We start from the raw sequence: 26,765 nt of genomic DNA on the forward strand, positions 1-26,765 counted from the left end.
TTTCCTAAATGAACTGGAAAGCCAAATGTAAGCATTTGTAAGCACATCAGCACAAGAAACTCAGGTGAATATTGTGGCTTTTTAGCTAATTAGCTTGGCTGGATAGTTTATATTAGAGGGAAAATCAAGACAGCGTGTTTATCATGGTGTTATTAGTGTGAATCTCTCACAAATAGCTCCTCATCTGAAGGCAGAAGAAACAAGCACGGCTCTTTCCCTGGCACACGTTTAGGTCAGCCTTCCCTGCAGGAACATCTGTGAAACAGTGGTAACACCAAACCCAGTGCAGCTCACAGGGGGGATTCAGGACACTGGACCTCCTCAGAGCATCACCTCAGCCTTGGCTCAGCTTGGTGCCTTCTCCAGAGCTGCAGCACCTTCATTACTGACACACAGGAAAGCAAATGATGGTTTCATCTGAATTCCCACACGACAGCATCTCTGACACCACTTATTTCTTTCATTTAGATAATCACAAGATGCCAGCACTGCCTTCCCTGTGAGCAGGCAGTGATTATTGCTTTACTCGTTAGTATGTTTAAGAGGAAGCTCACTGTGCTGGGCAGAAATGAGTCAGGCTTGAGAGCATCTGCATCATTATGGAGTCTGAGATGTCACAATAAAAATCCCATCTCATTTAGGGGGACTGTTACCTGCTAAAGGTTAAAGCAAAACCTTCTACCTCAAAGGGTTTAGACATCCTATGTCAAATAATGAGTAATCTTATTTTGTTCTTTATACCCTTCTATTACCATGTCTGTTGAAAAGAATAAAACCCCAAACTATCCTTGAGCAAAAGAGGCATGCATTGAGGCTGAATTGGGACAGAACAGATATATATAGATAGATAGATAGATAGATAGATTTAGAGATTAATATAGAGATACATACATGCATATAGATATACACAAGGCTATAGATATGTATACACAAAGCTATTCCACTCAATCCTGAGCAATATCATTGTGTATATAAATAATTGGGGCCTACATAAAGGTACTAATGCAGATGTGCTCCACTGAATGCATATTTAAGTAGGACCACATTGTTTCACTTTGACACCTTGAAGTGTCTCAAAGGCTTTAGGATTATGTTCTTCTGTGTGCTAGCTGCTAACAGGACTAAAAGAAATTCATGTATTTATGTACTGACTAAATGCCTTCCCCAGACGTTTTAAGCATGGAATGCTTAAAACTAAATTAATTTGGAAAATGAATCATCTGTGTGGTAAGTCCCAGTGCAGTCAAGCTGTTTGTGATGTGTACATGGAGCACTGGTAACATCCAAGATATCAACTGACAAGAATGAGGGCATTCAGAAATGAAACTGCAACATCATTTTCAAGATGTTCTGTATTATGTGGAAATGATGTCTATGAGTATTGGCGTTGTTGGCATGACTAATCCTTCTCTGAGGGCACACTAACACTGCAGCGCATCCTTAGAAAGGGGTGACATCTAAACCAGCAGTCCAGTTTTTTTCCAGTATTTCCTTGGAACAGGAAAGGAGGGAGGTGGTCTCTCCTGCTGATGGAGGACACCTGGCATTTCCCAGCTGTTCTGTGCCCCTCACCAGGCTGCAGGTCCCACTCCTTGCCTGTTGCACACCACGTCACAGGGCAGTGGGGTGGGATGTGGAACACGTTAAGGATGAGGGAAGGATCACCTGACCACTGGAGTCAGTTCCTTAAAAGCCAGGGGTGATGTGCCCTGTTGGTGCAGCCAAGGAAATGTTGCACCAGTCCAGGTCAATGACCAGCAACAAGAAAGGCTCTTCCCATGAATGAGGATCCCAGGGTGGATGGATGGATGGATGGATGGATGGATGGATGGATGGATGGATGGATGGTAGATGGATGCATCCTGCACTGTGCTGCATCTTGCACCTCAGAGAGCAGATCTGGCACTGACCATTCTGGCAGCAGAAAGCTCCAACTCTTGGTGTGGACTGCCTCTGTAAAGTCTGGGAACAATTTATTCTGAATCCCTGGCTTTTAAATAGTTACAAATTAATGATTACCCAATGTGTAGATTGCTGTGCTAATGGTGCCTCTACTCAGGTGTATTCTTGCTGATCTGGACCAGCAGCACCGTGCCAGCGTCTCTTCCACAGTGCCACGGCCTCTGCTTCCACATCAGCACCTCTTGCTAGTGCTGCTGTGCTTGGATCTTCTGCACTGCAGGGCAGGCTTTTTAATAAACTTTCCCTTTGTATGTGTTTATGCCAGCAGATCAGGAATGCTTTGTAACTTATTTTGATGCTTCCATAGGCTGGCAGTTTGACTGCTTCAGTATTGATTAAAGTCACAACCTTCCATGTAAGAATAAATGAAGATATAAATAAGTAATTAAATAAGGTTTTATTGTGTCCTGTCTTGTAGAGGGTTTGAATGGCAAAAAATATGGAAGACAATTCTGCCCCCCACCCTACCCTTTCCCAGACATACAGGTTTGAACTCAGTGACTAATCAATGTGTATTGCCTCTAAGCTGGAGCTGCCAAAGTATTCTCCCCAAAATCTGCCTCCCAGCAGCTGCTCTGTAGGACTGCAGCACGAGTGGCTCCACCAGCCTGGTTCTGGCAGCTGCAGCCCTGTGTCCAGTGACAGCACTGTCATTCTGCAGCTTTAGCTTCCACTCAGTCTAGTGGATTTTTGTGCATCTACTGAAGAGTTAAACACTTCTCATGCCACTACAAAGCAAGCATATCCCCAGTTTATTGGACATGACACAGTGGAGCTAGACAACACCTTTGCAAAAATATTCTAAGCTATTATTTCAGTTGTACAACTATAGAGATGAAACTCCTCAAGAGGAAAATACAGAAATCTTATACAAGTCTATTTTTCCAGAAATAAAAACAATAGCAGCAAAGCATAAATTTTATCTATCATGATCCTGAATGTTAAATACAGAGAAATATGAACATCAGTCCAAAGATGTCTCAAAGTTAAGGATTATTTGTCTTTCTACAGATTTTTTCCATTAAGGATTACAAAGACTCTACAAAGTGTTAATGTATTACACATCCAAGAAACCCATTGGGAAAATTAGGTGTGTTGAAGGCACAGGAAGGAGGGGAGAATAATGCCTGTCTTCAGGGAAGGGTACTTTAAGTGGAAAACTTCATTAAGTAGTATTTCCAAAATGTCAGATGTTTGGAGTTCTTTTTGGTTTTTTGGGTTGGTTTTTTTTTTTTTTTGTTTGTTTGTTTTTGTTTTTGTTTTTTGGGTTTTTTTTCTAATGTCAGATTTGTGCAACCTTTTGGCTGTGTGTCTCCGTCTCTCTGGGTGCCTCCCAGTGAACCCCGGCCAGCCCCGGGTCGGCAAACAGCGGGGGGGCAGCACTGAAGTGACCGACAGCGGGGGGACACTCTCTGGTGCCCCGAGGGTACTGAGGGCAGCTAGGCTAGTCACCTTTGCAGCAGAAGAGACACTGGAGACATCAGTGGAGGGTAAAGGCCGACTCTGAACAGGGGGCCAGTCCAAGGTTTATTCGGAGCTCCCCAGAGAGCCCCACACCTCAGGGGTGCGCCGTGCTCAGAGTGAGACAAAGGAATCTCAAGGTTACATTTAAAGGGGGGGAGGAAACCGAGGGTAGATACATTTGCTGACCAATAAAGACCCTCCAGGGATGCAGCCTTAGGGGATGGACATTTGGGATAGCGTGGAACATCATCCTTGGGGGGCTGACCCCTGGCTTCGGGCTAATCACTCGACGGCTTTGACCGAAAGATCTAGATAGAAGGGATGGGATGCTGAGTGACTGACAGAGAGCCAGGGCGGGGATTTGGGGGATGATCTCAACACAGGAGAATGGTTGCATAGGTAGAGGAAGGGGGTACAAAAAGGGGTACATCATCGGGGGGGGAATAAGGGGGTACAAAATCTAACTATTACAAAGTATTACAAAGTATAAAAGCACGCTGCAACAGCTGTGGGCAGCCAAATAGACACATGACCTGTATTTTGAAGCTTGAGAAAGGGAAGCAGTTTCTGTCTCCCAGTAAAACCTAAGCTGGCTGTAGCCATCACGAGGATCTGCTTGTAACAGCAGCTGGGGATGTGAGTGTGTAAAATTATGTGTAAGAAATTAACTGGCCAGTGCAATGTGACTGCACTGTAAGCTGAGCTTTAGGACACAAAACACCTAAATTTTCAAATGAAAAGCCTTGACATCCTCAGCTGACCAGCACCTGATGTGTGGTGATGACAGCCCCAAAAGATGATATTCCCATCCATTGTGTGCACTGCCCCATAGGCGAGCTGAGAGCCTGTCCTGACAGCATCATGTCACAGTTTTTTCTATTTAACAGTGGTGAATTTTTGTCACGTGTGTTGTCCTTTGTCTACAACAGAATATGCCTACATGGGCCATCAAAATCCATGTTTTACTCTTAGGAATGTTGCTGGAATCTGGGGAAATGGTTGGGAACATATTAATTGCAGGTGGCCAGGTGTTTCTTTTTCAAATACTCTCAGTAAGATCACATCCACACCTTTGTGGATTCATACTGCCATGCACACGGTTGGGTGCCTCTCCTATTCGTGCTCCATATAGCCAAGACAGGCCTGCCAGAATAAATCAGCTTCTTTGGGCAGCCACTGTGATGAGAACATTGTTCTCAGCTGGAGATATCGCAGATTAGAGTCCCACACTGGACATCACCCAACAATACAGGGTATGAAGTGTAAGAGCATTGCTATATTCCCATGCACCATATGCAAAATAGGCCTCTGAGAGAACTGTACATCCCTGGAATGAGCAATTTATGGTGATGCTCATATAAATCTCACCTGTATAACACAAAGGTCTCCGTACTTCTCTGGCCAGTTATTTCTGATGCGATGTCAAAGGTGATAATTATGCTCCCTACCTGCTTTTCATTCAGTCTAGCCCCTTGTTTGAAGCTCAGTGATGCAGTGTTCTGATTTCCTGACAATGATTTATTTTATTTTTTTCCTCCACAAAGGAAAAGGAGATTTTAGTCATGAACTGGCTGGGTAGGTATTTGAATTGAGTGTGGGAAAATGCAATAGAGTGAGACTATTTAAATGACACTGTGAGAACTTCCTCGCTGATATGTCTGAACCTTAAATTGGTGGAACTATTGTACCCATAGAGGTGAAAAGGTAACATAGTTTTCATGGTCAGAAAAACATGGTCTATGACTAAAAGGCTAGTGATGGTATTTTTATAATGAGCCCACCCACACCAGCAAGAAATTGAAATGTTGCCAGTTTTAAAGGATATACTAGAATTAAATGAAAGCTCACCACTATCTGATGTCCTCTATATATGCTTAAGTGCCCCATACAGAGCACTGTGGGCTCAACCCAGGGAAAGCAATTCCTAAATGTGAGCAAGAAAAATCATCAAGGGAGCAGCACTGCTCACGTATTTGAAGTTATGCAACTACTGCATAGTTCCAACATCACTTAAACACTATTTTCTGTGGGTTATTTATATTCTCTTTAAGGTAAACAGACAGATAAATTTTAACTTAGTTATTAATATCTGTGCAGTCACCTTTTACTGCATGTTCCTGTCCAAGCATCTGAGAAGCTACAGTACCATTCTGCATGCAAATAATGTCAACCTCATAAATTAATAGCATTCATTGAAAAAAAAGAAAAGTAAATTTTAAACCAAAAAATACCAAAAATATTAGTTCTTTTTTCCTTTTCATCTTCTAAGGGGAAAAGAGAGGTAAACTGAAAGCAAATCTCTGTTCGAGTCAGGTCACCATGACACAAAGCAGTACAAACCAATAAATCCAGCAATGCTGACAGTCCAGCCTGGCAGTATGCTCACAGGCTTCCGAGCCATGGAAAGTTGGGAGGGCTTTGGATATTAGCTCTGTGGTTGCAAGCTGACTTCTTGGAAGGAAAGGAAGGTCAGCCTGCCACAAACAGCATGTAAGGCAAGAAATGTGTGCTTGGAATTGCACTGCATGGGTGGGGTGCAGCCCCATCCTCTCCTGCTCTCTCTGCAGATAAAACAGCCTTAAGTTTGGGCAGGGAGGAGAGGATGGGAAGGAAAGATTCCTGTAGGATCCCTGCTGTTCCTGCTACTGACACATCACTGGTAACTGAGATGAATATTTGGGTGTAGGCAGGAACACAGGAAAGCAGCTCACCTTCCCAACAAAGGTAATGGATAGAGACCTACTTGAAAAGAAAGAAAAAACCCAGCTAAGGTACAAACAAGGCACTGACTGTCAGAAAATACAAATTTAGGTCTCACTTCCAGTGTTGCACATATAGCACAAGAAAGCATAACTGCAGTGCAGCTGAAGAAACAGCTACAGATTAGAAATTATGTTTGTTTATTATGCACACAAATAGCCAGGCCATTTCAAAGTGCCATGAAATCAACTGAAAGCTTCTCAGACCACATTTACCTCTGTCATGGACTAGGTATTAAGGAATCCACATCCCTCCACCCCTAAGGGCTGGTCGCAACTGTAGATACAGCTGAGATCTTTCAAAACATGAGTCAAGTGTTTGATCTTTAATGCTTCTTGGACCACAGCAAGCACAACTGTGGAGCAGCTCATAGACAAGGAGAACAGCTTGCAGGGACTGGAGGTCTCAGCTTTCCAAACACAGGTGAGCTGCCAGGGCCAGGCACCTCGACCTCCAAAACATTATTTAAAAACTGTAAATAGTACCTGTAATACCTGTACAGAGCTGAATCACAGCAGCAGAGCTCTAAGGATGACTTCATGGGTTGGTTTGTTTTCTTCATTCAAGCACCAACAGAAGATAATGCTGAAGGGCTTTGGTCAAAAAAACCTCAACTGTACAGAATAAGAGAGACTTCGCTTCAGGCACAGCCTGCATTATTCAGTGCATGAAGAACTTTTAGTCTTAGCTTGAAACAAAAGCCTATAGAAAATGGATGGCAAGCTTTATAATTAATACAACAGCTTTCATACCTTTAAAATGTAATCAGGCACATCCTAAATGTCAGAAAAGAAGAAAAATCCATCTGCTGAAACCTCTTATTTGTAGTGTATAAACACACCAATAAGAAGATCCAACATTCTGCCTTACTCAATATATTGAGAAGCATTACAAGATGTCTATTTAGACCTATTTGTAAAGCTCAGGTCCAAAATGCTTTTCTCTTTAAAAAACTATTAAAGGACATAAGCACATACAACTATAAAAACTTGTACTCAGTAAAAAAAATCAAGTAATGGCTCTCTGAATATTGCTGCAGGGTTGAAAAGTCATAGTACACAAGATTTCTGTAGGAAAGGAAGAAATCAGGTGTATTGATGGATGTTCACAGAATCAGAATAATTTAGTTTGGAATAGGTCTGCCAAGGTCATTGAGTCCAAGCTTTGACTGATCTCCACCTTGTCAGCTAAACCACAGAAGTCCAGTCATTTCTTGAACACTACCATGGATGGTGACTTCATCACTTCCCTGGGCAGCCCCTTCCAACACTTAACCATCCTTTCAATGAAGAAATTCTTCCTGATATCCAACCTGAACTTCCTCTAGAACAGCTTGAGGTGATGTCCTCTCCTGCTGTCAGCTGTTACCCAGGAGAAGAGGTCAACCCCTGACCCCACCTGGCTGCACCCTCCTGTCAGGCAGCTGCAGAGAGTGATGAGGTTCCCCTGAGCCTCCTTTTCTCCAGCTGAACACCCCCAGCTCCCTCAGCTGCTCCTCACAGCACTTGTGCTCCAGACCCTTCCCCAGCTCCATTGCCCTTCCCTGGACACGCTCCAGCCCCTCAATGTCTTTCCTGCAGTGAGGGGCCCAGAGCTGAGTACAGCAGTGGAGCTGTGGCCTCAGCAGTGCTGAGTACAGGGGGACGGTCACTGCCCTGCTCCTGCTGCCACACCAGGGCTGATCCAGGCCAGGATGCCATCGGCCTTCTTGGCCACCTGGGCACACCCTGGATCATGTTCAGCCACTGTCAACCAGCACCCAGAGGTCCTTTTCCACTGCTCATGGTCTCTATGTAACCCAGAGCAAATGACAATATCAAAATGGACACTAAAGGCCATTTTATGATCTGGGCTTATAGCTAGAATATTTTTCAAACTTCAGACAATTACAAAATGATCACAGGACTTCCAGACTTACAGCAGACACAATTGCCCAGTCATTCTATCTTGTGTAGTGAATTCATCATGGCCACGAACTTTTGGGATTTTTTTTCTGTGAGTTAAGAGGTCTTTTAGAAATAGAATTTAGGAATGTTTTCAAGCTTTGTTAACTATTCCCAAAAGGTATCTTTTTTTCCTTTTTGATTATGCCTTTGAGAGAATATGGTGCATTTCAGACTAATACGCCATGTTTACGGGACACGGTGACATGTCAGCCACTTAGGGATTGAGTAAAATGCAGCTGTAGCCAGATTCATGCATTCCTAAGGCAAACATGCTGCCTGATCTGACATCTAAATTCAAAATTAGGGTGATGAGGAGTAATTTTTAGTGTGGGAAGTTTCTGTTACCAGTTTAATCTAAACAGTAACATCGATGGTCTGCTTACTCAGTGGTAAATCGTGGCAGTACTTCAATTCCATGAGAATGCAAGGAAATACTGTTGTTACATGAAAGTGGAATGATTGAAATGGATTTTTGTTTTACTGAAAATCATATTTACTAAATGCAAACACAAAATAAAGAAAGAAAAACTTCCGGATGTAGAAATAAAGAATATTGTGCTATTTATTAAAACATAATTGCTTTAAGGATCACAGTTAAAAGTCAGACTGTACGGAATATCAAAGACATTGCTTTCCTGGGCAGTTAGAAATGACAAACCTAGTCAACTAACAGAGAAGTCTGTCTATACCACTTTATCTAAGGTCACACATTTGCACCAGCTCTAGTGGGTTTTGTACTGCTTTGTGGGGATCTCAAAAATACTCTTATTCCCAGCTGTAATGTAGATTCTTCTTCGCTGGCTTTAGGAAGTTATGACCAGTAAGGACACCTTGAGACATTCCTGTACTTGTCAGTTGTCCACAGTTTTTTCAAGAACCAAGATGTAATTTTTACCAACAAGTAACATCACTGATACTTTTAATGAGGGGCACCCTGATTTAGCCGGGGATACTGAACTTACATCCCAGGGGCCTTTGTTCATGTGACAAGGATATGTCTGTACAGACCAGGCTACACGTCACCAGCAGGACACAGCCACACAATGGGGACAGCTAACAAGCCATGGGCAAAGCAAAAGCATAAGGCCAGAAGTATCCAGAACAGACTCACCATTTCCTATGTTTATGTATCATTTGTAATGACTGGCAAAATTTGTTGTATTTTCATAGACTCATAAATTCTTCTTAAGGTTTATCTGTTTCTCTATTGTTTGAATAGATCTACAATTTACTGCCTTAAATGCATGAGTTGCTTCATAACCATACCAAAGGAACAAACACCACCACATAATAATTTTTCAGTTGAATGTTCATTTCTATGCTAAAACATGTCATTCTTCTTGAATGTATAAAGCTAATTGAGTCGAATTCCTTTTTTACAGTTACCCCATTTATAATGGTGTGCTTTTAAAATAGAAAATATGTAGCTCCACTAAATCATACTGAAATGAGTCTGATGTGTATCAAAATGTTTGCAGTCATATTTTCCATTTCTTTTTGCATCTGATCTCACTATAATTTGATGCTAATGGCTGACTGAGTGTTCAGCATTGGAATTCAAAACACTAAGAGTTGTAGTCAGTGAAAACATCTCTATTTAAAGCTTCTGAAATACAGAATGTAAGAGTTGATTAATTTAGGATTACAGTGAAGTGATTTAGCTTTATTAAGTGCTGAACTTTTAATGAAAAATAATACAAACCAAAGCTTAGTGGGCTTGCAAACACATTACTTCTGGTGTAATACACACTGGAAATTTCCTAAATTTTCTGATTTTTGAAGAAGAGCTCCACTGAATGATGCAGAAAACAGTATGCTGGATTAAGAGTTTCAATGCAACATGACCACAGATGAGAGTATGAACGTATACTGTGTGCCTAGCACATTATTTATTTTTGATGGCATTGCAGTAATAAAAAGTAAAATACCTGTAAGAAAATGTGGGCAATATTTATTTTAATTCCTCCAAAATCTTACATTATTCATGTGCCCACATGTACCCATGCACACAATGTGCTAAAGTAAAAATTTTGCACCATGTCATACCAGAAATTCAAGAGTGTGCAATGTGTAAGAAAAATGTATAACTGTTGTTAGAAATCTGGAAAGTCCATTCACTGTCATTCATATGCATATCTAAAAAGCAGCTTAGACGAGTCTACAAAACATTTCTCATGACTGTTGTGATTTTTGCAGTTAAGGAATCAGGAACACACAATATGTACATCAAGCTTGAATGGCTTGTGTATGTTACAGGTACAAAGCAGTCGGCAGGGTAAGTATGTCAAATATGCTGAAGTCCTGACATTTAAAAATCTTGACCAAAATAAACAAACAAAAAATGACCCAGGTATCATCTCTGTGATAAGAGAAAAGACATTTCACTTCTTGTGAAAGAGAAGAGGTTTCACCATCCCTGCTAGAATCTTGGGTAGCTGTGCAGCAATCACCTCTGACATCATCTCAGGGAATTCAACGCTCAGTGCACGGGACTGGAGAAATGTGTTCAAACAGAAGAGATGGAGCTGTTTCACCAGCTGGATTTGATAAAATACAAACATGATCAATCAGGCTAACAGTAATGCAGCCACATAAACATGCTGTCAATCACTTATACATTCATCAGCTCACATCATTCTATACCTTACCCTGTCCTTTCTTGAATCAGTAATGAGGGTACTTGGCAGACCCTCTTAATGGCAAAAACCATACATATATCTATGGCAAGTCATATAAAACCATTGCTTCACTAATATTACAAAGTAGTATCCCCCTCACTCAAGACATATGTGATGAACAATGGCAACTATCTAATAAGCTTTCAACCTTCCATCTTATTCTCACACTCCCGTGTGTACTTGGGTCACTACCTGCTATTTAAACACTGCTCTGAGAGGTGGCACTTACTACTTACCTGTGAGCTTTGTCATGGTTTTCACTATGATCATATCTGAGTATGCTGCAAACACTGAACTTCACAGACTCTCATCCCTTGAATGCAACTGCTTAACACGTGATTATTACACCTCTTCTAGCCTCTCTGAGAGGTTCCAATTTTTATTTCAGACCAGTGACCAATGTTGTTAAACATCAGACTATTTTTGCTACCTTAGCTTTAACATCACACAATCTGTCCAGTGTGATCATTTTTCTTTTCATTATATCTCCCATCACTTTATCAGCCTGAGCTGAAACAGGACTTGAATGAAGATACTCCATGGATCAAACATCACTTTGTTATTTTGCAACAAGCCTCTCTCCCTCTTTCTCTTCCTCACAGGTTATTTCACTGTGCATTTAAAAGGAAGAGATTGAATTAAAATAAAATGCAGATTTGCTGAGTTCTGAAGAACACAAAGATGCAAAGATCCTGTCCACCTTGAACTCCTTAGGAGTTCCTCACAACCAACACTGAGTTCAAAAGCGTCCAGGGCATGGTATCTAGAATTGTCAACGATTACTCAATTTTCAAACCCAGCCAGATACTGAAAAAGTGGTATAGAATTCCTACATAAAAACAGCTGAACTAAGGTTGCAAAGCCAATCTTGGTTGCCTTTCACTAATTTTTAGTAGTCTGACTTTGCAACTTGAATTGCCTCTTCCTTGTACTATTTTCCTGAACAAGCATACACGTGCTCACACACATATATACACCACCCCTACCAAAGCCCACAATTTTATGGTTATGCTACCTAAAAATGAAACAAAACCGTAGCACTATAGTGCATGTTTTAAAAATACTTCAATGCTGTATACCATAAAATATGTGCACAATACATGTACTGATGTATATAGCTATCTATTCACACAAATATACACAATAAAGGATTTTTTTGTGTGTTCTGTTGTTTAGCAATGGTGACAACTCCCTTCCATAGAATTACTTTTAAGAAATTCCTTCATATATAAAGAGCAGAAAGCATTAACAAATAAACTTACATCATGCATGGAATCCATCAGTTTTGTAAGTTGATAGAAACGCTGTGAGTTGGCCACAACGCCTTTCTGGCGCAAACCAATTGCCTTCACCAGTTCTCTGATGTAACTTGTTCTCATCTCATCAAATTGGCTTTGACTTCTTAGACCTTCCAAAGGAACTAAAAAAAAAAAAAACCAAACCAGATGGGCTACAATTTAGTCTGAAGGCAATGAAACTTCAAGTCCAGGAAAAATTTACAGCATTTCATGCTGTACAGTGCAATTCATTATTATGTGCCAGGTACATCTTCCCTTTCAAGAGTTACTCCAAAACCAGTGATACAATTAGTTAAAAGGATATACCAGGAGCAATCATTGAGCAAAGTTCATTTTGCTACTTGCCTTATGTCTAGAAATATCCCTAAGCTTCAGTTACATGTGTTTGCTGGGAAAAAAAAAATATGGTTAAAGAACCACTCCTGCCTTTGAGGAAACACGTTATGGCCTGATCCATGTTTACTGCTGAGGGTCTGCCCTCTTCACAGCGAATTTGTGGTAGAGAGATCTAGCTGGAGTGCTTCAAAATGGAGTCAAGGAATGAGCTAACAGCTCTAAAGTAGTACAGACAGTAAAGCTGCCAGGGCTCAGACCTCCTGTTTGAACCTCTTCCTCTTAACAGAACCAATCAGAGACTTAAAGGTGAACAGCTTTTTAGAAAAATGAGCAAGGAGGAGAAATTGGTTGAACTCCCTCTTCTTTTAAAGGTCAGGTGTGAGAATCAAAATGAGGACATGGAGAGAACACTGAGAAAAGAACCTGTTAGTGGCTGCTAGTGACAAGTGTCATGGAAAAAGAATACCTTAATTTTCAAAGCCTGGATGATTCCGGACATTTCTTAACAGCAGTTCTATAGACAACTAAGGAACACTTTCATATAAGGTGACTGTGATGGAGTTCAGGGTTAGATGGAAGCTATCCTTGACTTACATCTCTAAACCAGCAACTAAATCTTTATATTTCCCCTGCAAATTAATTTTAAAGTTATCTTCCATCAATGAACAGCCTTTTTCCTCTGAATTCTGAAAAAAAAAATAGTCACATTCCTGCCTAACAACAAAAAGTTTCTTGTAGCTATCTATTTGAGCTGCTCCCTTCCCCTGAACATATATCAAGTATCAGTATGCTTTTATTCAGTGGCATGAACCGAGGCAAAATCTTATGTAACAAGATTTAGAAATTCCTTTAAATCAGAAGTCTGGAAAGCATTACATTTAAGCCTCAGCCGACTCAAAGAAAAAACTGTAAAATCAAATATAATGTTAAAATTTAGGCTGGGAGTTCATTCAAAATTAGAAATGTATCGAGACTGACACCCAGTTTATTTCAAATTATTGTTTCTTTGGAATTATCTAAAAATGTCAAAAACAGTTCATCTAAAGAATAAATTGAACAGAAGACACAATGAGAGACTAAAGGATTAGACTTGATTTACTGTTAGTACACAAAAGACTGAAATGGCTGTACTTCCACTACTGAAGTGGATTAAGATGAACACCATGACTAAAATAAAAGTAGTCCTAAAACACTTTAGAACAACAACAAAAAGGTTATATGGCTTTTTGAAAATGCTTTTATGGAATTATATTTATACAGTACCAAATGGTTACTAAATGTCTCAGCAACAACTGTTAGCTGTGTTCCTTTTCCCAAACATCTGACAAATTGTTTTTTCCTATAAGACAACAAATGGTTATGCTACCTAAAATGAAACAAAACCGTAGCACTATAGTGCATGTTTTAAAAATACTTCAATGCTGTATACCATAAAATATGTGCACAATACATGTACTGATGTATATAGCTATCTATTCACACAAAATTGCAGGAGAGAACAAAAAGCAAAACTCATCAGAACTGGTAGAAATACTTGTATATTTTTCAAAAATGCTTATTCTCATTTCTAACAGCACTTGTACTACTTTAGAACTTTCTATTTGGGGATTCATAACTAACAATTATGGCCTCAGCAGATGTAACTTTTAGAATTTCAGAGGAAATTTTGGAAGAAAAGTTCGGCAGCAACCACATTTCCTATGTAAAGGGGAATGCAGTTTTATGCTGCATTCTTTAAAAGATGCGTACAATTAAGTGACCATGGATTTTGTTTCCAGAGAAACAAACCAAAGAAAAACATTTCCATTTGTTTATATCTGTGCTAAACTTCACCTATTTATAACTATATAAAGTTGAATAAATGCAAGTATTGTTTGTCATGGCCACATCCCTAATTCTTTTGAGCAAACGTGCTTAAGATCTTGGTCAAGATAAAGCCCTCAGTCTTGATAATTTATTAAATATTTTTAAATATATTCTAAAACTTTTAAGTTTAGTTTGGTTTGGTTGGGGTTTTTAAAATCTGTGTAGAGTCACTTGAACTGATGTTTTCAGGCAGAAATACCGCACAGTTGTTTTGAAAATGTTTAACACAGTACAGCCATATGTCAAAAGGGATCCAACATTTCCCCAGTATCTTTATACACAATAAAACCAACAATGAATCACAAATTCTTTGTTTGTTATAAACACTAGAAAAAAAAATTTTTAGTCTTAGAATACTAACATGCCATCTAGGACATTTCCATTTGTTAATCCAGAGAGCTTAGTGACTGTCAAGTTAACATGGTTCAAAACTCTTTTAGTGTGTTACAAAGAAATAAAAGAACTTACTTGTGTTGAGAAGTAACAGTGCTTTCATACACAGGAACTCTTCTTGGCTAACTTGAAGTCTGACAAATTCCTGTGGGAGTTGCCACATGGATAGACACAGGGAATAGAACGATGATTCTTTCATCCTCTGTCTTACACCCAGAAAAGTTAAAAAAATAAATTAAAAACCATTAAAACAAAGATGAAGAAAGGCTCCAGTACTAACTGCTTGAAAGAAAGGTCTTGTTAGCAGTTTATCACATTACAAAAATTAAAGATGAGGTTATACACATAAACAATTTTCTGATTATTTCTGTTCCTATGCTTGTTTTTTATTGTAATGAATGTGTTATTATTTTGGATGTTAAATCTGCTACTGCTGTCCAGAAAAGAAACCAAAAAACTATCAAAGCTGAACGCTAACCACCAAAAATAAGGGGAGTTTACTAATTAAAAATGCCCTAATGAATAATGTGAAGTACTATCTTATTTTAGAAGTCAATAGATTCTTGTATATCCATAAAGAGTTCAAAGCATAGAACCCTAGACTAATCTGAAAGTCTATAGAAAACTTATTCTTAGGTTTTGCAAAACGTCTGTATCAAAATACTTTGTAGCAACTCCAGCCTGGTACTTTTAGCAGCAATGGCATTGCTTTGTAGCATGTTATGCCATTAAAGAAACAGTTAAAAATGTTACACGCTAAGTAAACAGAGACATTAAATACAACCTTTCCTAAACTCCCACAGAAGTAACCTGAACAAATCACACTGGAAATAGATAAAACTGTGGGGTTTTTGCATCACTTTGGTACCACTTTTCTCTTTGTGATTTTGGTATATTGAGTATATTTAATTGCATATAATTAGTAGGAGAATAATTTTCAAGTGTAATGACTGCAATGGCAGCATTACAAAGTTTCTAATCTAGACTGAATTCATTGCATATTAACCTGATGATCCAGTATCTTGGACTGATTTTAAAAGGTTGCATCCCAATCCAGTTGAATTAGGTACAAAACCAGCAAGCTTAAATTTTGCTCACCCGCCTGCTAGGGGATTCAGATCAGCATTCCAACCTGACGGTAGGTAGTGACCTCAGCAATAAAAACAGAAGAGGTATTTTCCATTTAAAAAAGACTTTTTCAATGCATTGTTTTTCTTATTATTTAAAGTGTTACTGTCAGCTTGAATGAAAATGATTTCAATGTTGTTCAACATCTGGTATCTTGTACCAGCTCTTAAATGACATAATCATAGAAATTTAATCTTTTAAACCTGAATAGACTTGTATCTAGATCTACTTTAAATCTCCTTTTCTGTTACTTTTTGGTAGCATTTCTTCCTAATTATTTTCTACGAACAGCAATAGCAGCTTTTGGGGTTAGCAGCTTAAACATTGTTCTTACTCAAATTTTAAGACACTGCAAAACACAAGTAACAGTAAGTCCTTGTAGGGTGTTAACACAAAGAAATCTTGGTCAAACTAGCACTACTGGCTTTCTTGGTGTCAAACTGATGCTACCAAACATGTCCTTCCCCAGAAGCATAACAACTCAGTTCACCTAAATGATAGATTGGCTGTAACACAAGCTTTGGATTGTGGTTTCCTAGCTAACAACTATGAACATGAAACAACTATCAATATGAAACAACTATGGTGTGCACTGCCCCCTCAGAAGGACTTTCCATTATCTCTTTCTACCTCTAGGCACACACTCCTGTGATTCTGGCATTAGTGCCTGCACTCCTACATGGTGAGTCATGTCAGGGATCACCTCTACCCGCTAATGAATGGCTCTTTCTGGGGCACCTCTCAAGCATATAAACTCCTTATCTGTTTGACAGTGCAGCCAGAGAGCATGTGGTCCAGCTCAGCTGAAGTCATGGGGATGCATGACCATGACACTTAACTTTTTTGGCAGTGTTCAGCAGTTACCCTTGCTTAAGGTGTACATGAAAGTACAAGCTTAGACATCATCGTAGATAGCAAAGCTGTTTACATTTTACTGACCTAAAAGCTAACTTATTTCTAATAAATAGTTGCAGCTATGATTCAGTGCATCAGTTACTTTTTATATCTCTTTGTTTATAAAATCTCTAGTATGACCCTGATGAGATGTTCTACAATCAAGAGAGCAATATATTGTCAGCACCCAGTGTAGATGATCTTGAGTTGATAATAAGAAGCTGTCTCTGGTGGATTAATATCAGGGTTCATAAATCTCAACACCATTCCCAAAGTACTTATAAGTCTTCTTCACAAGCTCAGCATTGGGGTGATACTCCAAGACATGACACTATTCCTTAAAGCCATCTCACTGTGTTTCTTCTGAATGTAACCATAACATGCATTAGACTATGCTGGGACAACATTACAGCCAGAAACTCGTTCAATCGCATAACTTCTAAGTATTTCAATTTGTACAGCACAACTAATAAAAATGGGAGAGGAAAGAATTCATTACTCAAGAACCTCACAGTGATTTACAGTCATTTGGATGAGAAAAGGTCAGGAGCTATAGGGTCGGCTCTGCTGAATATCTTCTACAAAGAACTTCACTGGGAGGATCTTGCACATCTATAGATTTTAAAATCAGGTGTCTAGATCTTCTGCAAATCCACCCCTTAATCCTTAAACAATATGTCTTACAAAACACCTGTTTTTCTTTCAGCTTGCTTCATAGCAGTTCTTTTAGTATTTTAAGAACAAGGGGAAAAAAAAAACTGAGAAAAATTTATTAAGGAAAAATAAATACAGGGATTAAATTATGTTTTACTGTTCCTGACAACCTCCCATGTACTATAACCACAGAATATAAAATTACAAGTCTGGCAATATTAATTTGCAGAGCTGGAAAACTGACAGAGACTGACATGATGATTATCTAAATTAAACAGCACAGTGAAGGAAAATACAAGCCAAAAAGCCCCTACCATCCCCCAGCAGAAAAGAGCAGTCTCATATAATTTTTCCTTGATATTAAAATTCCTACTTGATAAGTAGTTTTTTTACTGAGCATTTAGATTTTAGGCAAACTATTTGCAAAAACCACCCAAACAAAAACGACCAAAAAAACCCACACTCAGTTCCATTTAGTAAACATTAACTCATGACTTATTCAGATGAATGGAAGTAAATCTTCTGGTTTTTTCTTAGATAATTGAAGTTCTATTTGAACTGCTTTTGCTTGACCACGTACACAGAATAGTTGAGGTTCCCAAAAAATCCCCTCCCAAAGATACTGAACTTTGAGATGGTCAGAGGACTTGGCCATTCGTTTTGAAACAGAACAAGTAATGAATGAAATCTTGGCTTCAATGAAGTCACATTCCCATTGGCACATTAAAGTTCACTATGTTATTCATGGGAGCATTCTACTTACTCATTCAGAATCAGATCTGGTGCAAAATACAACATCTGACCACTGACGTGCTTGTATGATCTCCATCCCATTGCAAAAACCATTAGACTCATCCAGGAATACTGGATGAGGGTTATCTGATCATCGATATGCAAATTCCGAAAACCTGGAAATTAAATGAAAGATAAAATATTTCATAATTCTCATCTAGACAGCAGCTAAGTAGATGTTTGAGATTACAAATCTGTGCTATCAAACTGAGGACACCTAGAAAGACAAGCAGTTCTGGGGATGGAGCTCTCCAATGCTTGGGTAATAACTGCCTATCTTAGTTTGATAGTTAACCTCTTGTCTTTTTGTTCTCATCCAGTATTTTGAAATGTTCACACCAAAATTTATTTTAGCAAAAATTACTGTTTCAGAGGATAGGAATGCATCTCTTTTTCTTTTGGTAAAAAATATGACAGTTTGTAACATGATCACTGTAACCAACTCTCACTGAATGTCAATAGCTTGAACATCAGTGTTCTTACCATAAGATGTAGCTGTCACACAAAAACATCCATATATGAGTATCTTTCTTCCATTCAACTTAAGAGAACCATACTCAGTTGTGCACTTGTGTTTGATCATTTTTGCTGTTTGATAAATTTAAAGATTGCGACAAATTATGTGAGTGAAACTAACAGCTTCCTGCCACTGAAAGCAGCGTTCCTGTTCCTCACAGCGTGGTCCTGTTACCTCCTTCAAGCAAGCTTTGGCACTCATGCTCCTCCTCAGTGAACTGGTTCAGTTCATGAAGACATCAGGAAACACAGAGGGTTAAAAAAAAGGTTTATTTTCTTCTCATTCAGTGAGATGAATCAATTCACTCAAGAGGTGTGTTAAGTGCCAACTGCAATGGGAAGAGCAGTGACTGAGACTACTGCTTCCTGCATCAGCAAAGTGTCAAACTGAGCTCACATGAAACTGTATTTTCCAAGCTTTCTGCTCAAAATATTGATTTCTACATATCCCAGGATGACCATCATGATCCCTATCACCATACAGCACACATACATACATAACAGGGATTTTTTTTTTTTAAATCCACTTGTGGATCTTCATAAATTCAGTTACTTCTCATTACCAGTCTGTTTGTGAGCTGCTTAGTTCTAATTGGTATTATTTATAAAAATTTTACTTTGTTGCTTTCAAAAATTCATTTCAGTAATAAGAAGAATAAAGAATAAGCAGATATACAACCCTTTTATATCAAATGAATAAATAATAGAGTAAGAGGGGCTGGGGTAGAAAGGCTGTAATAACAATCACATACAGGAACTGTCTGAGCTCCTGTGCTTTCTTGGAATGAATCTAAATATTTAGATGGATTCTTTCAAATGTGCTTCCCTACTAAAATATATTTGATTAGTTAAATGATCTGATAAGTGAAAGCTTAATCATTTTGGAATTTGTAAAGAATTAACAGGCAGTCAATAGTATTGTCTTTAGACTGTTGCTCTCATGAAATATTTGCTTAAATACAATTCACTACATAGAAGAAATTATATTACCTGGTAGTAATTTAGACCACTTGACTACACAAAGAAGTTGCCTCTCACAAAGATGATTCAGACTGGTCAGCAAGGAACTTGGTGTTTCAGGTTTTGTATTGTCATAACCAGCATAGACAACTTCTGGCTCAATGCCTCGTAAAACACTTATCATTGGGGGAACAAACTGTATTTCTTGATTTGGAGAGAAGGACAGCCTTTGGGTTAGAGATTGGCTTTCATCTTGAAGGGCTGCTGGCTGCTGGAGTGCAACATCTAATGTTCTCACAACCTTAATTTTGTTAAACTTTTTCAATTTCCGACCTGAAAAAGAAAATTGTTGATCTGTTAGAAAGAGTTAACCAAGAACATTAATATTTTCCACTAGTGTTGGATTACACTTTTAATCTATACAAGGAAACCAGAACTGTCTTCAGAATCAGTTTTCTATTTTTTTTTCCTATTTATATAACTGAAAAATGATAATGGAAAATTCTTTAGAGCTTCTCCCTCTGTATCCTGCTCCCTTCACTAAGGGATGAACAGCACTCACCCATTAAAATTATTGCCATGAATTCTAGGTTACAGTAACCTCATAAAGTGTTTTCTGGTTCAATTCCCACTGTTCTGTCATATGCCAACAGCTGAGCCAGCTGGCTCTACAATTCAGTTTCTATTTAATGTCAATTAAAGATACTGATTCTTTTACTCCCTAATATTCAAACCCAAAAATGTTAGCAATTAATTACTACACACAGAAACTCCTTTCCTCCAGTTCACTAAGAGCGTTTCAGTCTCATGGCTGAATCCTATTTTAGTGTCCGGGGGATGAATAAAAGACCAACAACTAGTGTAAACACTTAGAAGACATTTCACTTCCTAAAGCATAATTTCCCTTTCTCAGAATTTTTTATTGTTATTTCCATACTGCAGTGGTATGAACAACACTAACTGAAACAAATTAATAGCTGAACTGCCTTCCCAAAATATGCAGATACACGTGGTATGGCTATGGAAATACACGGGTTTAGGTACAATTCTTCAAATTTCTTTCATGAAAACAGTCTGGCAGTGCATCCGACAGACACAGAAAATCAAACCTTCAGAGGCTCAAAGACAATAACCCTCAGTGACATATTACCAGTTTCAATAAAAAAGCAAATCCATGCAGATGTGACTACATGGAACACATTTGCTTTAAATAGATCCTCAAAGACGATGAAAACCCTGCTAGATCTTTAGTTCTGCCAAATAAGTTTGTCTTAGGGAAAAAGGATCAAAAAATGCAATAAAGATACTGACACTGATGGTCTGATTTACATGACAGGGGGACAGAAACAAACGTAAGGGTGATGGCAAAACCAGTAACACTCATCATGCAACGACATCCAGGGGTCATAGTCCCACTAACTTAATTGCAGGTTTAATTAGTTTAGTATCAAGTGCCCCAACAATCATGCTCATTTCATCACTCGTGGTAAGAATAAAAATATTTCTGATTAGAGATTTCTTAGTAAAGAACCAAACACAAAGTTTCATCTTAAGTTACAGCTGAACCAAGAAAAAAAAGCAAACCAAAAACTTACAAAAGAATAGACAATTTATTATGCCGAATGACCTAGAGCCAATTTTTATCATAACAAACATATACATAGTCATAGACATGGTGGGAATTTCCCACTAAGTATTGTGTAGGCATGAAGGAAAACAGAAGCAACAATGCATTTGATAGTTCATAAATAATGATTTCAGGAATTTTCAGAAATAATGACTTCAGATACTTTTACAGTTCAGAGAACAAGTAAAGAAAGAAACCAAACAGAATGCTTATCACATGGAAATGTTAGTAGTTAATAAGTACCCATGTTTCCAAGTGACTAAATGTATCAGAATTAATGTCACACTGGTTTGCAGAACTGCTCGTGTGTTTATTGCTAATTATGTTGCTTAACAGCCATCAGTAAAACAACTCCACTTGTTACCTATCTACAGGAGAGGTGACTGTTAATGACTCGCAGCAAACTTTCCCATCTACAACAAGGAGACCACGTCAAATTAATAAAAACATAAGGACATAAGAAAAACAATGGAGATTTGACAATAGCTTAGTTTTTCATTTGCTGTTTACAAAGCGGGTAAGTTTGCGCTGTAAGATAAATGAAAGTCCCCAATTAGTCCCATAATGGGTAAATAATACCAATTCACTCTGACAACTACTTTTCTTAATACTATAATATATACTTCTTAATATTATATGTCTGTGCATATGTAGACAGCACACACTTTTTTGGTAACATTTTCATTACTTCACTTTAAGACAGCTGACCACTCAAGCACTTTCTTCATAGTCACTGTTCCCCTAGCCTTGATTACTATGAATAGCATGTTTATAGTGTTTGTGTTCTACATGTAGCTAGAAAACATTAAAAAAAAATCTGTTTAACCCCACTATCAAATAGATTATGGTTTTCTCCTTACTACCTAATTCTGTATTTTAATATTTTTTAACTAGATATACAGAATCATACAGACAATTAGACATTACTGATGGCACACAATTTATATTGAAAGGGTTGGGTTTCTAGTAGAAGTTTAACATCTCACTACCCTTCTTCTTACCCTGTAACGAGGTGAAAAGCATCAATGATGTATTATTCTTGACAGAACACAATGGCCCTTACTTAAAGGTCACTATGCTCTTGCTTTTTGTGTAGAAAAAGAAGTTATGTACACCTTAGGGGAGGTGTATACAACATAGAGAAAGCAGCAAAGCAGAAGGAACAGATCTTGGTTTTAAAAAACCTTTTGATCCTACCTCAGAAAATATTACCTGGAAAACTAATTCACCTTTTTCTGCATGTAATCACTGCACTGCATACTGAAAGCCAATTGAAACAATGAAAAACACACTAATTTAGCAATGCAGCTGAACAAGGAATCTGTGATAATCAGCCTGGGAAAATTACAGATTCATTCATAATAAATAAAAGAGTTGTGTACTTGTTTATTCCAGGACCTGATCCAGCTGCCTGCTATCCTATTAGGTTTAAGATGAGAAAGGGAATAGATTAATGTCCCAAGTTATGAGGTTATAGAATCCAAAGACAATTAACACTTTCACAGAAAATGACAAATATAGTACTATGAAATGCATGTTTTTATTGATACTTTCCTTCTATAGATTAAGAAACAGTCCATATAGGGAAATAAATTACTGAATCTGTTGGTTGCTATTCTATAATTTACTTACAACTGACTTAAAATTTCTTTTAAAATATTTCAGGAGTTTGAAATGTCTTTGAATTTAGGGTTGAAAAATGGAACTGTTGTCCATATAAAAAAATATTACACTTTTATCTATATGCTTGCCACTCAGTGACATTCACAATGGAAGATAGGTGTACTTCCCTAAGAAGTAAGTTTAATTTAATTAATATAGTAGTTTTTGGAAGCTTATCATTAAGATCCTGTAATATCTTAGTGTTTCTCATGTTAATTAAGCAATATAGCCGGTCTGCATTTAACTCAAGGTCAGCATTAAGAAACTAGGTATCAGAGGTAAAAGAACAAAAACATATCTATGTAAGATCTAAATGGCAGAAAATACAAAAAATCTTGACCTATAAAGGTTGTAAACAAAAGAACAGATTTAAAGTATTGCCAATTCCAATTATTTTAAAAAACTCCAGGATGTCTCTAAGCATGTACTGTATTACAAAAATTGGAAATTTGCATATGGATTTTTGTCACAGAATCACAGAATTCCAGGGTGAGAAGAACCTCAAGGACTATCCAGTCCAACCTCCCTTGGCAAAAGCACAGTTAGACAAGATGATCCCCACACCCTGTCCAGATGAATCTTAAAAGTGTTCAACAGTGTTGAGTCCACCAGTTATGTTGGGCAATAATGCCAATGGCTGATTTTTCTCATTGTGGAATATTTTCCTCTTGTGTCTAATCAGAATCTCCCTAGGAGTAACTGATACTCATTATCCCTTGCCTTTTCCATGTGACTGCTTGTAAAAAGGGAGTTTCCATCTTCTTTGCAGTCACCCTTAAATAGTGGAAAACAGTGATAAGGTGTCCCCTAGGCCTTCTTTTCCCAAGGCTGAACAAATTCACTTCACAGAATCAGAGAATCACAGAATATTTTAGCTTGGAAAAGACCTCCAAGTCCATCAAGTACAAACTTCAATGCATCACCACCTTGTCAACTAGAGCACGAAGTCCCACGTCCAGCCTTTCTTCAAACATCTCCAGGGATGGTGACACCACCACCTCTCTGGGCAGCCCATTTCAAAGTTTAACAAACTTTGTTAAACTTTTGTGAAAAATTTGCTCCTGATTTCCAAGCTGAATCTCTCTCACAGCCTGAGGCTATGTCCTCTCATACTGTCACATGATCCCTGGGAGAAGATGCTGACCCCATCTTGCTACAACCTCCTTTTAGGGAGTTGTAAAGAGTAAGGAAGTCCCTCCTGAACCTCCTTTTCTCCCAGCAAAACAATCCTGGCTCCCTCAGCTGCTCATCACAGGATTTATGCTCCAGACCCTTCCAGAGCTCCACTGCCCTTCTCTGGACATGCTCCAGGCACCTCAATGTCTTTCTTGTAGTGAGGGGTCCAGAGCTGGACACAGCACTCAAGGTGTGGCCTCAGCAGTGCTGAGTACAGAGGGACAATCAGTCACTGCCCTAATCCTGGTTGTAACACTATTCGTGACACAGGCCAGGGTGCCATTGGCCTTCTTGGCCACCTGGGCACACTGCTGGCTCATGTTTACCCTTTCTTCGTATGGCAGGCTTCCCAGCCCTTTGATCACTGACGTCTTTGGGAAAATTATCTAAGCCCTGTAACACTCCATATATGAATCGCACTGTGCTGATCAGCACATCAAGTCATGAGTAGGAAATTTTGCTCATGTGATACAATAAAGGAATTATAAGAAATGGCAGATGGCAAAAGGAAGAAGGGCAACAATATAATCACAGAAAGAGTATTATGGGTAACAGTCTATCTTGAGATTTTGTTTGCAGTTTGAATTTTAAATCCTCATTTACAAATAGTATAATTTCACTCCAGATTTCCTCATTTTTGGTCTACATTTGTCTTTTCTTCTTCTTTCAGTACTAAGCACTCCATTTCAGCCTGCATAAAACAATTAGCTTCCTAATCCCGCCAGAACTGTTGGCATCACTAAGAGCACCTGAGGCACTTAACCTGAGGCAGCTGACAAAAAAAAAAATAGAAGTGCCATAGTCACAGCTCCACTCAGCTTCCTTTTTTCCACTGACCAACTATTCTCTTCTGCTTTCTATTTGCTGCCAGATTACTCCTTTCCAGAAGATGGTGTAGGTGGGGATATCAGGGCAGAGATCTGATGAAATGCAATGCCTCTCTGAGAACCAGAGAAACTAGACTGCACAGGCTTCTCAAAAAATGGGAGACAACTTTGATTAGGTATACTTAGGAGAAGACTACGCAACACAACAATCTGGCTAGCATTAAATACAAAGAAGATATTTACGCTTGCTTTGTAATAGCTGAGGAAAAAAGGTGACCTGAAAAGGTGATGAGAAAGATGAAGATTTTACTCTCTTCATACCTGCTAGTAATAAAGTAAGTCACAGTATCTTGATCCTCAGGTTTTGTAGGAGGACATAACATCTTACTATGAGGATATAGTAATGAGGACATACCATCTAATCAATATTGCTGGCAAAAGTGTCCAACTTTTTCTGTTTCTAGTACCTACACAACCACAGCAAAATTTATATATTAAAAAACACTAGGAAAACTAGCATCCATAAATGCGCAAAAAGTGTAAAATTAAGTCAAGCCTGCTGGCAACTTTTCCTATATAGCATTACAATGCAGAACAATGCTAAAGCAAAAGGACTAGATAATGATAATGAGTCATCTCACACTCTTCTGCTTGTTGAAACTGCTACCTATGATGTTGAAACACACAGAGTTTAGTTATTGGTGTTATCCAGGGTGTCATAAATGAAAATTTAGGTTAGATCATCATCAAACTCCCAAGTGTGCAAAACTCACAGTCAGGAATGAATTTTTTTTCTGTATTAAGTTACACCCATTAGAATAATAAAATGGTTTGGATTGGAAGGGATCTAAAGATCATCTAGTCTAACCCACCTGCCTCAGGCAGGAATATATTTCAGAGGTCAAATTGATCAAACCTGGTATGTTCTCCCAAATTTTAAAAGGCAGGCACTACATCTGCCAACTCCTCTTCCTGAGTCTTCATTCTTGCTCTCTATTTTCCACAGCTTACTTAGGACCTCTGCTTCCTTGGCTTTCTCCTCTTCCAAAGTTGGGCAAATGAGGCTTTAGGTTTTGCCTTTGTAGTAATACTGTTTCTCTACTGCACTGCTACTCCAGTTTTAAAACACCACTTCAATCTGAGAAGGATCCAAAGGACATGTTCTCCTTTTGTCCCTCTCCCCTCAGCCCAGTGGCACCAATGTGCTTGTCAGCTCCATTTTTGTTTTTTTAACTGAGAGGTGGCACTGACTGACCATGTAAGAATGACACAATGGCCATGTGTGCAGAATACTCCAGCTCCATGGAGCTTGCATTCAGCTTACAGGAGCTGGAAAAAACAGAGCTGTGCAACCAAACTATCAGTCTGAAAACTATATGCATGTTTTACATTATCAAAGAATGCTGATCAGGAAGATAATGAAATTATGTACAGTATATAGTGCCAGCTCTTCCTTCAGGGATAAAAAACAATACTTAAATAATGTGGGGGAGGGAATGTAGGGTTGAGTAGGAGAGTGAGACAGAGGGCTTTGATGGGCTAAAATAGATTAAACTGGAAATACAGCAGGTTTTTGTCCTCTCCCCCCCCCCTTTTTTTTAACTCCCTTTAGGAATATATTCTTTCTATCACTTTAATATGTCCATTTTCTTATAGTCTTAGCCACATATTTTCAAGCTTTGTGCTGATCCACAATAGGAAAAAAAACCAAAACAGCAAAAATAAGCATCATTCCTGCCTGTAAGCATATCAAAACTTACCATGTGACTACCTAATCATACACCATTTTCTCCCTGTAGGTTTTCAAAGGCAGAGTATATTCAATT

General features: G+C 38.6%; 1 protein-coding gene across 1 annotated transcript in view; it reads right to left on the minus strand.

Annotated features, from left to right (window-relative positions):
* Window positions 1-8,719: 8,719 nt before the first annotated feature.
* PGR (progesterone receptor) overlaps window positions 8,720-26,765 on the minus strand; it is a 31,370-nt gene continuing 13,324 nt past the window's right edge. The window contains 5 exon segments of the mRNA XM_041417034.1: window positions 8,720-10,669; window positions 12,073-12,230; window positions 14,779-14,909; window positions 18,143-18,287; window positions 19,678-19,980. Of these exon segments, the coding sequence (XP_041272968.1) occupies window positions 10,514-10,669; window positions 12,073-12,230; window positions 14,779-14,909; window positions 18,143-18,287; window positions 19,678-19,980 (893 nt within the window). The 3' untranslated portion in view covers window positions 8,720-10,513.

This window comes from Onychostruthus taczanowskii, unplaced genomic scaffold (assembly GCF_017590055.1).
Source record: "Onychostruthus taczanowskii isolate IOZ18803 unplaced genomic scaffold, ASM1759005v1 scaffold54, whole genome shotgun sequence".
Taxonomy (NCBI): Eukaryota; Metazoa; Chordata; class Aves; order Passeriformes; family Passeridae; genus Onychostruthus; species Onychostruthus taczanowskii.